This window comes from Heloderma suspectum, chromosome 17 (genome assembly GCF_057233095.1).
Source record: "Heloderma suspectum isolate Gila_16-S chromosome 17, 16-S_ref, whole genome shotgun sequence".
NCBI classification, from domain to species: Eukaryota; Metazoa; Chordata; class Lepidosauria; order Squamata; family Helodermatidae; genus Heloderma; species Heloderma suspectum.
In genome coordinates this window covers 22,259,855-22,274,549 of record NC_139474.1, presented here as the reverse complement: position 1 = coordinate 22,274,549, position 14,695 = coordinate 22,259,855, and the positions used below count along the sequence as shown (strand labels likewise).

Sequence of the window (14,695 nt, the reverse complement as noted above, 5' to 3'; positions counted from 1 at the left end):
GCTGCATCCGGTGCTTGTTCTGGCAGCCCCCCCCCCCCGCTTTCACTGGGCAATGGTGCATGGGGCTTTCACAGCAGCCCCTGTGGCTATTCATCTCCAAGGAGAGATTCACAGGTGCAGGGCGGGGGCAGGGGGGGGGAGAAAGCAACATTGGATGTGAGTTTGTCTCCTGCCACACAGTCGCCATGCTCACTCACGGGGTGTCCTGGAGCGGGGAAGCTCCTCTTGGGTGACCTCTGGCTGCATGTACTGAAGCCAAGTGGTTGAAAGGTGGGTGGGTGGATGGGCAAGCCGCAGTGGGGCGAGGATACTCATGGGCTAATCCCCCACTCCTCTCCCCCACACCCCAAAAGGCTGTGGAACGATGATGGCTCCCACTTCCAGAGGGTCTCTCTCCCCCTGGGACATGGCAGGGGTGGCCCAGGTAAGGGGCTTTTCATGTGGGGTTCAGGGAGGGGCTGGGGACAGACCTGCATGCTGGCTAGTAACTCAGAGGGGCTGCAGCTCAGTGTGACAGAGCGCATGCTTTGCATGCAGCAGGTCCCAGGTTCGATCCTCGGCTTCTCCAGGTCGGGCGAGGAAAGAATCCTGCCTGAAACCTTGGAGAGCTGCTGCCAGTCCGTGTCGACAGTACTGGGCTAGATGGGCCAAGGGTCCGGCTCAGTGTCAGACAGCTTCTTGTGTTCCTATGTTCCTTCTACCCGATGAAAGCCTTCATCAAAATCTACGGTGCAGCCCCACTGGAACGTAGCATGCCGTTCTGGGCGCATCCCGCCTCAAGAAGGATGCTGTAGACCTGGGAAAGGGGCGCCAAGGGAGGCCAGAACAATCCAGGGTTTGGAGCCACTTTCCTTGGAGGAAAGGCTAAAGCAGCCTTTCCCAACCTGGTGCCCTCCAGATGCATTGGACTACTGGCTGGGGGATGCTGGGAATTGTAGACTAACACATCTGGAGAGCACCAGGTTGGGCAAACCTGAGCTAAACTTCCTGTGAGTCCCTTTTAGTTTAGAAAAAGGCAACAAAACGGGATGTGACAGGGATTTATGAAAGGATGCATGGGATGGGGAAGGTGGATAAGGAGACGCTTTTCTTCCTCATCACCTAAGGACTTGGCTGGGAGAGCAAGGGGGTCATCCAGTGGAAATGAAGGGCAGCAGATGTGGGACGCCCAGAAGGTGGAAGTTCTTCTTTGTGCAGTGGAGAATAAGCTTCGTCAATTGGGCAGTGTAGAAATGAAATAAATAAACATATGGGATTCGTTGCCACAAGATGTGCCAATAATAGCCACTCACCAGGTTAGATGGCTTTAAAAGGGGGATGAGGCACATTTGTGGAGTCCTGATGGCCGTATGGAACCTCCATGGACAGAGGCAGTCTGCCTTGGTGTACCAGTGGCTAGGGGATGAACAGCGGGGTGTATGCGCGTCTTTCACGCCCTGCTTGTGGGCCTCCCAGAGGCATCCAGCTGGCCACTGTGGCAAGCCAGATCTTGGCCAAGATGGACCTTTGCTTTTGCCCAGCTTCTTAAATAAATTCCAGGCTGGGGGAGAAGTGCATGTGGAAGGTTGCCTCTCAGGAGGCAAAATGAGCTGTCTGGCTGGAGAGAGAGCACCTCAGCGTGCTGGGGTGGGGCCCATTTGCTGCCCCTCCTGAGCTGTCGAACGGTCTTTGCCCGGCCTCGCAAGTGCTGTCTCCTCCTCCTCAGGGACTTGGATAGGGTCGCTTCTGTGGCACAGAGTGTGTTCTTCTTTCAGGGGCCCGTGACCTTTGAGGATGTGGCTGTGTATTTCACGGAAGACCAGTGGGCTGGGTTGGATCCGAAACAGAGAGACCTGTACAAGGACGTCATGCAGGAGAATTATGAGAACATTATGTCTCTGGGTAAGCGGGCTTCTTGACCCCTCTGATGTCCACAGCTCAGCTTTGCCTCCCACCCCAGAGCTTTGGGAAGATGAGAAACTCCCGGAGTGTCCAGACTGTCTTTGGGAGAGGACCCCTTCCCTCGCAAGATGAGAAAAAGGAGGGAGACGGTTTGGTCCACATCCTATCTACCTGGGTAGCTAGTGGCTGGTTATGTTGAGTCCACTACCCCAGCTGGTCCCCAGGCCTTCTAGGGAGCGCCGGCTCCAGGCTTAGGAGGGCCCTTGGCCAAGACACGCATCCCGCAGCAAGCCCCCCTTCTCACCACCATGATCACCCGCCGCTTTTGCTCCTCCTCCTCCTCGCTACCACCGTTGCCGGGGCCAGAGCAAGAGGGAGATGAACAGGCAGGTCGCAGTGGTGGAGAGGGGGAGCAACTCCGGGGGGCTCTTGCGGTGGGCCCCTGCTGGGGGGTGGGCCTTCGGCAAGTGCCCAGCCATGCTAACCCTTGACACCGGTCCTGCTTCTATGCCTGCTGAAATCCCCTCTTCTGCACAACTGCTCAAGGTGCTGGAGGCCTGTCCTCTTTTGCACCTGGCCTCCCTAAGCAGCAGAGGAAGCGGGGGGTGGGGACAGCAGGCAGGGATGAACAGGAGAGGAACAGGCCGTTCTTTCAGGTTTATAGAATCATAGAATAATAGGATAATAGGTTTGGAAGGGGCCTACAAGGCCATCGAGTCCAACCCCCTGCTCAGTGCAGGAATTCAAGTAGGAGCATCCCTGACAGGTGGCTGTCCAGTCTCTTCTTGAATGCCTCCAGTGTGGGAGAGCCCCCCGCCTCCCCAGGTAATGGGTTCCATTGTCGTATTGCTTTCACAGTCAGGAAGCTTTTCCTGATGTTCAGCCGGAATCTGGCTTCCTGTCACTTGAGCCCATTATTCTGTGTCCTGCACTCTGGGATGATGGAGAAGAGATCCTGGCCTTCCTCTCTGGGACAATCTTTCAAGTCCTTGAAGAGCGCTAACCTGCCTCCCCTCAGTCTTCTCTTCTCCAAGCTAAACATGCCCAGTTCTTCCAGTCTCCTCATAGGGCTTTGTTTCCAGTCCCCTGATCATCTTTGTTGCCCTCCTCTGAACCCTCTCCAGCTTGTCTGCATCCTTCTTAAAATGCAGTGCCCAGAACTGGACACAGTACTCCAGATGAGGCCTCACCAGTGCTGAGTAGAGGGGAACTAGCACTTCCCGGGATTTGGAAGCTATGCTTCTATGAATGCAGCCCCAAATAGCATTTGCCTTTTTTGCAGCCACATCACATCATGCAGCTGAACAGGGCCTTGCCCACCCCCCTGTTGGATGCAGGGAATCTAGAGTGTCCCCAAGAGATGGCTGCCCCATCTGCTACTCCACTGAAGGAGACACCCCCCCCCCCCGCCACCGGGTTAATTGACTCTACAAATGCTTAGGCTTGGTCACAGACGCAGTTGCAGCATGGCATAGGACCTGGGGGGCTGAGTCAGAGGCTTCCCAGAGAAGGGTTTGGGGGCCGCATAGCCACTTGTGCCGATTACTTGCCGATGTGGATCTACCCTTGGCTCCCACCTGGGTCCCTTCCTCTTTCTGTGCACTCCTCGCCCCTTTCATTTAGTTCAGAGCCTGCAGCTGCATTTTTATAACCCAGGAGAAGAATGCAGTGCAAGGCTACTTGTCAAAGATCCGGCGCACCCCTACCGTGGTCTTTTCAACCCTAGGGAGTGGCTGGGTCTGGAGTTGGGAAAGGCGTTTTGATTCTGTTCATCTTGCTGCAGATGCCGAACACCCCCTCAACCCGTGTCTCTTTCTTCCTCCCCCACAAGCAGAATTTCCAGCTCAAAAACCTGATTTGATTGTCCTGCTGGAACGAGGGGAAGCGCCGTGGGTGCCAGGTCGCCAAGTCCTGGAGGACACGGAGGCCCCACCAGATGCCAGCTCAGGTGAACCATCCAACAAGGGTGCAATCCTATGCATGTTTAGACAGAGCGGTATAGAAATGAAATGAATAAATAAATAAACATGCGTAGGATTGTGCCCTAAACCAACTAAAAATATACATAGTTGTTGTTATCAGTATGGGGCCTCTACACAGCAAGAACTCAATATAATACCTTTCAAAGCTTTGCACATGGAAACAGGGACAAATGTATTTGCATTTCGTAACACCTTTCCGCCCACCATGACCCTGAGCTTCCAACCCCGCAGCCCCAACGACAATCTCTGTCACGTTCATTTACTCTGCAATAGCATGTCCTGCACGGGTTTTTCCGAGGCGGGGGTGTTTGGCTGTGTCCAGGCACGCATCCCTTGAGCTGTGGAGCCACTGCATCTGCCTGGCTGTCTGTTTAAGGTATTTCTGTCCAACTCCTCGGCCAAAAAGGCTCCTGGAGGATCTTGCATATATCTGGAAAACAAACCAGTCCCTGCCCACAGGCGCGCCGTCTAAAGAGGAAAAAGGAATGGGGAGGGAAGAGGGGGAAAAAAATCAAGCCTTTCAGCAGAGCAGGGGGCACGACCCTGCTTCACCCTCTCATCTCGCTCTCTGTAGAAGTGAATTCACTGCGTTGTGTTCAAACAGAGAGGGTGCTTCCAGATGGAGGGCTTCTGGCACTACCGATCACAAGGCCTTGTGCAGCAATTCCGTCTTTTTTTCCTTAATGGATTTTCTGCAGAAAGAACAAAGATGGAAGAAACTATGGGAAAACATTGGTGTGTGTGAGTGTGCATGGAAGATGACGTTATCTGGAAACCCCCTCCCCTAAAATTCTGTGAATGAGGCAAGGTGATGGCACGAGATAAGCCTCCTCTGGAAGCCCCCACAGTCTTCTTCCCAAGCTCAAGGAAAATGAACCCTGCACCGGGGGGAGGGGGGGGGGCAGAAGCTGGCTGTGCTCTGCACTGAGTGGCTAGGAGTTGTGATGTCACCAACCCCTCTCTCTCCCTGGGAACAGTTTTTCAGCTCTGTAAACATTGTGTGGCTATTGCTGTTTTAAATTTTACAAATTGGCACCACACAAATGTGAAACTGGAGAAGTGTCAGGCAAGTGCAAGGCAGACAACACCATCATTGTTTGATACGTCTGTCAAAGGCATTGCAAAGGTAGAGGAAAGTCAGTCTCAGTCCTGGGAAGGAGAAAACAAGAGCAGTGTGTCTTCTTTTTAAGGCATGCTTACATGCACCCTTGGTAACCTGATTTTTTAAAGAGGGAAACTTAAGCATATTTAATAGAAAATTTAACCTCACACTGGATCTGCTTACCCTTTTCAGAAAACAGCTGCCATTCCAAACTCGTCCTGCAGCATCTGCTATCTGGATAAGAGGTTACGGAAGGAAATTTTGTTACTCTTTGCCTGCGTTTAGATGCATGTGCACTGGAGTCAAGATATAGCCATCTCCTTCCTCCCCTCTCAGAGACACACTGATCAGAGACCCGGGAGAGAGTCTGAACCCTGGACAACTCTAGTGCACGTGTGTTCATGTCGCACAATGAATGAAATTGTGAAAAACCATCCCCCGCATCTCCCCAGAAGACAAAACGGAGACCAGTGTGCAGAGACAGGCAATTGGAAATAGGTCCCTGTAAGGACAGTCAGTTGGATATCCCACAGACCCTCTCACCACCATCCCCTCTTTTTAAACAGGCTTTGCTGACCTTGTCCGTGTCCCAAAACAAGCAGGTGAACAGCAGGGATTGGATCTTGCAGGCTATGATAAACATGGCATTTTCTCAACTGCTGCGCACTCAGGTGAGATGAGACTGGGGCAAACCCAGCACAGAACGTATTGGGGGTAGATGGGAGGCGGTGATGCAGGTATGCCTCATCTCACTGTGGTCCTTGTTGGCTTAACACCAATGACCTCATGGACACAGACTCTTTTTCATCTCTGCTGTCATTCCATTTTTGAATAAAATAAATCAAGGGGTTGTGACAAGATGATTTACAACCACCACCATAGATGGTAGGTAGGAGAGACAATGGTTAAGGCCGCCCCTCATCGTTGCAGTTCGTGGCCACCTATGGAAATGGGTTTAAAAGGGGGATTAGACAAATTCATGATGATGGAGGAGGAGGAGTCTACCCATGGTTGGATAGAGCCTCCATGCTTAGAGGGAGTCTATCTCTGGGCACCAGTTGCTGGGGAGGGGGGCAAGTTACAAGAGAATCCGTTGCCTTCATCATGTCCTGCTTGTGGGCTTCCCAGGGGCGTCTGTTTGGCCACTCTGGGGAGACAGGAGCTCTTGTGGTATAGCCACCCCTGCGTACGCTGCAGTGGATTTGTAACCATCCCCATTTTGGAATGCGGATCAAAATTCTGGCAATGTGCATCTAATCCTGCGTCCACCTTGCAAAAAAAAAATCAGTGGATAGCTCTGGAGAAAAACATCTCAGAGACGCTAGCAGTAATTGCGAAACTGGTGGTGTTTACCATGTCTCGACGGTGTTGACCATTTATGATTTGCCAAGGAAGAAACTTCTTGGAGAATGGTTAACTCAGGTCAGGAGACATGATGATATGGATAAGTTTAGGTTCTTACTTCTTGACTGTCACACATTTATTACATACACATTTCTTATATTTAGAAGGCCAGATTTGCTGTTCAGCTTTGGAAATTTAGGAAGGAATTCATGGGGTTTTCAAGTGGTTGATGGTTAAGCTGATGATCTGTACTAGGACTGTTGTCTTGTATTGTATTTCACATCACACTGTTTTTAAAGTTTGCTGCTGGAAGTATTTAAAATCTGTTTTGACTTAAACTACACTGAACTGGTTCTATTCCTGGGGGGAATTATGACAACTTGTAATAAACCAACTGATGAATTCTGAACAAATCAGAGGGGGGCATGAGTGTGTAGGAAGGGTCACACAAGTTGCTGGGGGAAAGTATGAAAGGATATTTTTTTAGTAACAGATACATTTCAGGACTGTGTTAGTGTGGAAAATTCAGCTATTGCAGATCGTTAGAAATAGCCTGCAATGGAACAGGCCTTCGAGGGAGTTCCTGAATGTCATTCTCAAATCTCCCCGTGTAACCAGGGTTTCCTGGGATGGTCTCCTGGCTGGTTAGAGAGGAAGAACCCTGGATCCTGCAGCTCCAGCACTACAAGCAAAGCCCCATCTCCTCAGAAATGGCTTGCAATAAACCTCCTTGGTTGCTACAGAGAACTGAGGAGGACCTCGAGCTCCCACCAAGACTGGGTGAGCAATCTTTCTGTTTGCTGTTTCTGTTTCCTGCACCCTGTTTTCAGCTTGAGACCCTTCAGGCACTGCAGTGCTTTAACCCCTTGGCAATGTCTCCTGCTTCCCTGATTTTCCATCTCCTAATGGAATTTTGATCAAAGAAGGCAGGTTCTCCCAGTTCCCAGTGACACGCTTTCCCTGGAACGAAAATCAATGCTTCCCAGTGAATAGTTCGCAATTTCCAGCATGGGAATGGCTCAGGCACTGTTCTCTTTCTTGGCAGATGGTAGGATGGTGAATGTGGACCATGAAGAGAATTTTCAGCAGAGAGATCTTGAGCTGGTGGACCCACATAGGGTGGGACAGGGGGAACCTGAATGGCCGGCCCCTCAGAGGCCTAAAATGGGTAAGAGCAAGAGGTGACCAGGGAAGTGATGGTGGAGAGCTGCAAGGGAGAGCGATGCACAGAGAAGCGGGATATTGCACGCTAAGGTGAGAGAGATGAGGCTCTCCCTGGGCTCTGTGATCCCGAATATTCTGGTGGATTTATGCCAAAAGGCCGGGAAGTCTGAAAGTCACCTCCTTTCAGAGGTTACATCTGTCCCTTTCAGAGACACAGTCATTCTCTCTCTCTCTCTCTCTCTCTCTCTCTCTCTCTCTCTCTCTCTCTCTCAGCAGGTGACAGGATGTTGGACAGCACAAACAGGGAGAGGAAACACCAGTGTCCAGAGTGTGGGAAAGAGTTCCACCACAAATCAAAACTTGTGGAACACCAGAGAATACACACGGGCGAGAAACCTTACTCCTGTTTCGAATGCGGGAGATGCTTCCGAGTCAGCGCGCATCTCATCACACATCGGAGAACCCACAGAGGCGGTGAGATGCTTACTGACCTCGCTTAATGCTGGCAAAGCTGAAAGTGCAGAAGAACTGAGAGTGGTGCCTAAATCACATTCACAGCGCTCCATGCACTTGTAATCCTCGCGGCAACGCTGTCGTAGTCTGGTGTTCTTATTCCCATATTACAGATGAGGAGTTGAGGGTGAGAGGCACTGATCATCTAGGGAGCTCATGATAGAGGAGAAATTTAAACCAGGGACAATCTGGTTTATTTCAGTTTGCTTTTGAACAGAAAACCAAGGCAGTGTGCAAGTTAATTTTGTTTTACAGTACCGGAGTAAAAATGCAAATAATAAACAACAGAATAAACATAGTAATCTGTTATCACATTTAATCGAAACCCATAGAAGACCTGCTGAAACATTAACCACATTTCTGAAAACTTGTAAGAATGGGCTTTGGTAGACTCCTGTTTAGAAACTGTCAGGAACACGGGAGGTCTGGCACGAACGCGGGAGGTTCGGGGACTCACCTGCGGGACGAAGCTAGAATAGCAAATGAGGCAATCAGTTAATGGTGCACAGAGGAAAACTGGTGTCCCAAGTGGAAACACTGCTTGATTTCTCAGGCATGGGGCACAATCCTCTGTCTTTGTACACCCACAGGTGAAGATCCACTAAACTGGAACGCTCTGTTGAAGAAGCACTCATGCCTTCTGTGTGGCAAAGCCTTCTCTGTCTCATCTTCCCTCATCCGGCACGTGAGAGTCCACACGGGGGAGAGACCCTACCAGTGCCTGGAGTGTGGGAACAGATTCGGTCAGAAGTCCACTCTCACTATTCACCAGAGAACGCATCTGGGTGAGGAAGGTGCTCTAACTAGGGCTGTTCTCACTTTGCACCAAAACCAAAGTGCCCAGTTTTGCAGAAAGGAAAGCCAATTTTGGCGCACCTATATAAATCATAAAGATGTATTCCAGTTAGTTCCTTCACCACGAGGTCTGCAAACTTAAGACAAAATATATGAACCCTCCTTTTGATACCTGCCATGGAATGCATGTTTGCTGAAGATAGTATGAAGGAGAAGAGACCGATGGGTTTGGGTTTTTTTAAGTGGACTTCTGTTGCGTGTGTTAAAAAGGTAACACACCTCACGGGTGGAGCACCTACTTTGCATGCAAATGCCTTGGGTTTAATCCCTGGCATCGCAGGCAGTGCTGGGAATGACCCTGGTCTGAAACCCAGAGAAGGGCGCTGCTGCTTGTCGGAGCAGCCAGTAGTGACCTAGGCGGACCAAGGGCTTGACTCCGCACACGGCGGTTTCCGATGTGCCACTTGTTGAAAGGAAAGGCACACGCCTGCAGGACTGGGTGTGTGGCCTGCGGCAGCGACTGTGCAGCTGACCGGGGCTTCCCCGCAAGTCACATGGGGAAGACGCACGCTGTTTCAGTAGGATGGGTGCAGTGGCCAGAGTCAGGCATCAGTCTCAGTTGCTTCTCTTTCGTCAGAGTCCGAGCCCTGGCTCTTCCTTTCCCACTGTAGGGATGCTTCCCTGGTCTGTATTTACTCTTGTTCCCCCTCTTCAGGAGACTTGAGGGAAAAGCACACGTGCCTTCAGTGTGGCAAGAGCTTTACGGAGAAAGCCGGGCTGGTAAGACACCAGAGACTGCACACAGGAGAGAGGCCCCATGGCTGCTTTGTCTGTGGGAAAAGGTTCAACGACAAGGGAAACCTGGTTAAACACCAGAGAATTCACCTGGGTGAGGAAACGGCAACAATTTATTTATTTATTTATTTAATTTTAAAATTTCTATACCACCCAATAGCCGGAGCTCTCTGGGCGGTTCACAGAAATTAAAACCACAAGGTACAGCATAAAACAATATACAATAGGAAACCCTAAACCCACAGTATAACAGTTCAACCGGAATAAAACCTAGCAGCAATGCAGAGATTTAAAATTCAGATTTAAAACAGCAGAGCTAAAAGACTAGAGTACTAAAATGCTGGGAAAATAAAAAGGTCTTCACCTGGCGCTGAAAACAGCACAACGGAGGTGCCAGGCGAACCCAACATCTCTCACTTTCCAAACGTTGAAACGGACTATCTCCCTCATGCCTGCCTTGCTGCGAGGCTTCCTGCCTCCATTACCACACTTCCTTCCTGCTGCCCCACGAAGCCCCTTCTGCCCAGTAGATGGCAGAGATTTTCTTTAGGTCTTTCCTGACATGGCCCTCTTTGCAACTGTCATTGTGACATCCAGAAGGAAATGGGGCGGGGAGGATTAAAAATGGGGTTAGAATTGTAACACAACTCGTCGTATGTCTCCAACTTGCTGTACAGAGCTGGATGGAGACGTATCCGGTCCAAAGAGGGTTCTGCCAGGCCAAACAGTACCTGCTCCAGTTGTGGGCCTGGGGGCAATGAGAAAGGGTTGCCCCAAGGAGGGGCTGCTCGCATCACCTCCTGCTCTGCCCCTGCCCAAGCTTCTATGGATCGACTTTGCATTATATCCTCCTGCATTTATTTTATTTCCTTTTCTTATATCCTGTTTTTCAGCCAAACCTTGCTCCCCAAATCTAATGTCCCCAATGTCTGAAATCTATCACAAAGATAGAATATAAGACATTAGGGATACATGGATAGCCGTGGCGTGTGTGTTTGCAGCTGGCAGGTCATTCTTTGGCCATTGCCTGTTTGGCACAGTTATTCCTTTTTGTAATTAATGCCCCATTGTTTATTTTTCTGATGACTGCTGAGAGGTGAGCAGCCCTCTTTTTCCTATATGATGATTGAGTTTTCCCCAAATATTGTCACCACTGTTAGGGCCTGGGGGAACTTGAAGAAACTGGTCCTGTTGGCTGCTGGGATGATGGCACTGGTGGGGCGGGGGCATCTTGGCTATTAGTCCACTACTCTTATCCCCACATTCCAGCCACTGGTGGGTGCTTTGCTACCCAATAATAAGGGCTTTCCTTCCAGCCAACGCTAACTGGGAGGGATAGATCACCCCCCCACACACCGTAAGAGGGCTCCAGCAGCTGGTGGGAGATCCAGGTTCCCTTCCTGAAAGTTCCTTTCTCGTGTCGGCAGGGCGTGATCCTAACTGCATGACTGATGAGGACGGGGCCGGCCATGGCAGCAAGTGGGAGAAGAAACATCCTTGCCCGGAGTGTGGGAAGAGGTTTTATCACAGGTCAGAGCTCAGTACGCACCAGAGAATTCACACCGGAGAGAAACCCTATGAGTGCCCTGACTGCGGGAAGAAGTTCAGTTGGAAGCAGAGTCTGATCAAGCATCAGAGAGTCCACCTGGGTGAGAATAACTCAGCAGCATGACCCCACCTGGAACGATGCCTGTCCAGTCGTGCTTCGATGGCGAGTGCTGGCCCTGAGCCTCTGGCTCCCCTGGTCTGCAGCCAGAGAGGGGTGCTGCCCCAGTTCTCTCCCCCTCAGAGCAGCAGCACAATCTGCTTTGGCTCCTGGCCAACACGGGGAAAGAGGCACTTCTTTCACTTCCAGGCCCACCCACACTCTGGTGGAATCAGAGGGTTTTGTGAGAAAAAGTTGAAGCAGCTGCCTGGGCAGGGCCTCTGTGTTGCATTCCCTCCCAAAGGCATTTTGGTTTCTTCCCATCCTTGTTCTGCCCCCTTTTGCCATCCCCTCTCTCCTCAGTGTCAGTGGTGTGAAACTTGGATCTGTCTCCTCTTTATTGCAGGAAGTGACTTGATAATAAAACACCCATGCCCGGAGTGCGGCAAAAGCTTTGTTGAGAAATCCAACCTTTTGAAACACCAGAGAATCCACACCGGGGAGAAGCCTCACGAATGCTTCCACTGTGGTAAACAGTTTGCTGCCAGGGGGGGCCTGGTTATCCATGAGAGAATCCACACGGGAGAGAAGCCCTATGGGTGCCGGGACTGTGGGAAGCAGTTCGTAGACAAAGGCAGCCTCGCCATACATCACAGAATCCACACAGGAGAGAAACCCTTTGAATGCCGGGAATGCGGGAAAAGGTTCGCTCAGCCGTCAGGGCTGGCTCAGCATCGGATAACGCACCACGGTGAGGAAACGGTCTCCGCTGGCCCGAGATGGGATGCAGCAAATCCATGCTGTTGTTGGTCTGTAGCCTGCCCTCTAAAGCGCTCGCAGCCCTCCCCGACGTTGTATCATCTGCAGATCCGAGAAGCACGTTGCCTGTTGCCCTTTCAGTGCTTGTTTTGCCCAAATGTTTCCCCTTTTCTCTGGCTCATTTTGCAAAGGGACTTCCCGTTCTTATTCCTGTCTTTAAATGGTTCTTCCCTCCCTCCTTCCCTCTCCACTGAAGGGGGCTGACTTGCGTTTATGTCTGGTTCTCATTCCAGCAGACGGCTTGCGAAAAATGCACTCCTGTCCCGAGTGTGGGAGAAGCTTCCATGTGAAATCAAAGCTCGCAAGACACCAGAGAACCCACACGGGGGAGAAGCCCTACGGATGTTTTGAATGTGACAAAAGGTTCACTGACAAAGGAGACCTTGCTAAGCACCGCAGAACCCACACGGGAGAGAAGCCCTTTGGATGCCTGGAGTGTGGGAAACGGTTTGGGCGCAGAGAACACCTCACCAACCACCAGAGAGTCCACTAGCGCAAGGAGACTAGTTTCCGGCCTGACCATGAACTGGCCATCAGGAAGGACTCTTCTGCAGGACATGCGAGTGCCGGCCGCTTCGGGACCCGCTTCCCCGTCCCTTTGACGACTGGGGGAGGCAGCTGCTCTCCCTGAACTCAGTCTGCAATTGGCTCTGCGGCTTCCATCCCTCCTGTCACATTCTGCCTCTGGGCAGGCCCTGTTTCTGCCACAGTTGACCTCTTGTAACTGTGTCATATGATGGAAGTGAACTCTATGGGCTCTTTCCCCAGAGAAAACTGGAGTGAGCTCCGTATGAGAACAGATCATGGCCCATCCTGTGCTCAGGGAAGGGGGCCTGTGTAGCCTTCTAGTGCTTTAGGGCCAGAAGGGAGCAGGCCATCCATCAGGTCCCATCACTCAGGCCATCCGCACATAACACACTCCCCATCGTTGATTCTGCTCCGTTCACAACAGGCCATTAGCAGGTCAACACTGCCTGCAGAGCAAGAGGCTTCAGCCGAGTCACACTACAGGGGAAGGAAGGAGGGATGGGGTCGTGGGGGAGACATGTTCACGAGGGCAGAGGTGGGAGGAAATGGCCAGTTCAGACTGGTCAGACACTAAGCATGAACAAAAACACACTGTGAGTTGCGTACACACACACTTTCATGCACGCAGCAGTATTTAGCTACAGGGGATCCAACTACAGAGTGGCATCCTTTCTTCCTGAGTTGGGCATGCAGCCCCCATTTTCAGTTCCCATCCCAAGAGATCCCCACGGCCTTCCTGGACAAGTAGAGGGGGTCAGCCCGCTCGTCACTGCCATTTACGATTGTCGTTCCACTGTTAGTTCAGGCTCAGCAATTCCATGGGTCTCTCTTGGCTCCTTGGCTAGGACAGAGGTCTCCATTTGGTCAGAATGGATCTGAACAATCCCCCCTTCCTCCTTTTCGGTCATTCATTGTAGCCTGGTTGGGTAATTCCTTGGCACACTGCTTTGTTCAGTTTGCCTCCGATGTTAAAATTAAAAGAAGCTGGTATACAAATATATGTGCTCTGGTTGTGCGTGTGTGTGTGTGAGAGAGAGCGAAGATCGGGGAAGTGTGTACCTCTCAGAATTCTGCCTGTTCTGCAGTTATTCAAAGCCTACGAGCCCTACCTCAACAACAGCAAAAAGGTGGCAACCCTTTTCTAGCAGCAGTGCACACTGCAAAGGCGCCCAGATGTCGAGCTCCCTACTCGAATACCCCCACAGCTCTTTCCCCTCATCACCTTCTGAGCAATGTGCATCAATGTACCTTATGGTTTATCTCTAAATGGCCTGCATAAGCCAGGAAGCGCTGGGGAAACCCCACTTTCTGAGATCTACTGATGCCGACCTCTTGCACGTGCCGTTGTCAGCAACACGCAAGAGGGATTTTTCTCTGGCAGACCCTGCATGTGGAACACCTGCCCCAAGAGGTGAGACTTTCTACATCCTTGCCTAAGTTTTGTTGTTGTCTTTGGTTATCTGCTTTGACCACTATTTACAATGGAAAGGAGGGATACAAATTTAGTAAACAGAAATAAATACCCTTTGCAGCAGGCTTTTGTGTCTACTGCTAGTTAGATTGGACAGGCCAGTGCTTGCAGCTGTGTTTGACATCAGAAAAACCATCACAAACGTACGTTTAAAATAGGGAGATGACACAGAAACTCTAGAGTGACATCATCTATTTTCTCTGTTACAACTGAGTGAACAAATCACACCAGTTTCAGAGGAAAGAGCTGTTGTGGGATCAACTAGAAATGGCATTTCCTGCTGACTTTAAAAAGGCTCTGGTCCTACAAGATGGACTTCTCCACTTGCAGTTCCTCTTTAACTCCTTTTCTTGCTGACTCAAAACCCATTCTGGCTCCCATGATGCTCCCTGCCCCACCCGGTTCCTCTTCCAACCTCTCTTCCTGCTGACCAGGAAAAAAGAAGATTCTGGTTTCCTTGGCCAGGTGTCTGAAATTTGTGCTTGAGTGAATAAACATAAAATCAGTCCAGATATAGCAGAGCAGATGGGCAGGGGCGAGGGTGTGTGTGGATCAGTGCATTGGGCAACTGAAGGGAAAGTTGGCAACATTTGGGGCTTTTAAGTTTGGGGGGGGAAGGCCAGTAAGCGCATGGGGGGGGACATGATAGTGGTGTA

General features: G+C 50.9%; 1 protein-coding gene across 2 annotated transcripts; it reads left to right on the top strand.

The window, feature by feature from the left end:
• LOC146334726 (uncharacterized) lies at positions 1 to 13,561 on the top strand. Of its 2 annotated transcripts, none has more exons than XM_084824218.1 (13): positions 1 to 114; positions 354 to 424; positions 1,755 to 1,881; positions 3,716 to 3,829; positions 5,532 to 5,636; positions 6,928 to 7,089; positions 7,355 to 7,477; positions 7,750 to 7,947; positions 8,577 to 8,771; positions 9,497 to 9,670; positions 11,004 to 11,225; positions 11,628 to 11,972; positions 12,274 to 13,561. In XM_084824218.1, exons 1-13 carry the CDS (start codon positions 60 to 62, stop codon positions 12,531 to 12,533), a joined length of 2,151 nt encoding a protein of 716 aa, XP_084680344.1. In that variant the 5' UTR covers positions 1 to 59; the 3' UTR covers positions 12,534 to 13,561. The 2 variants fall into 2 exon arrangements, with proteins under 2 accessions (XP_084680344.1, XP_084680343.1); XM_084824217.1 differs by having other exon boundaries at positions 38 to 114; positions 7,747 to 7,947.
• Positions 13,562 to 14,695: the final 1,134 nt, after the last annotated feature.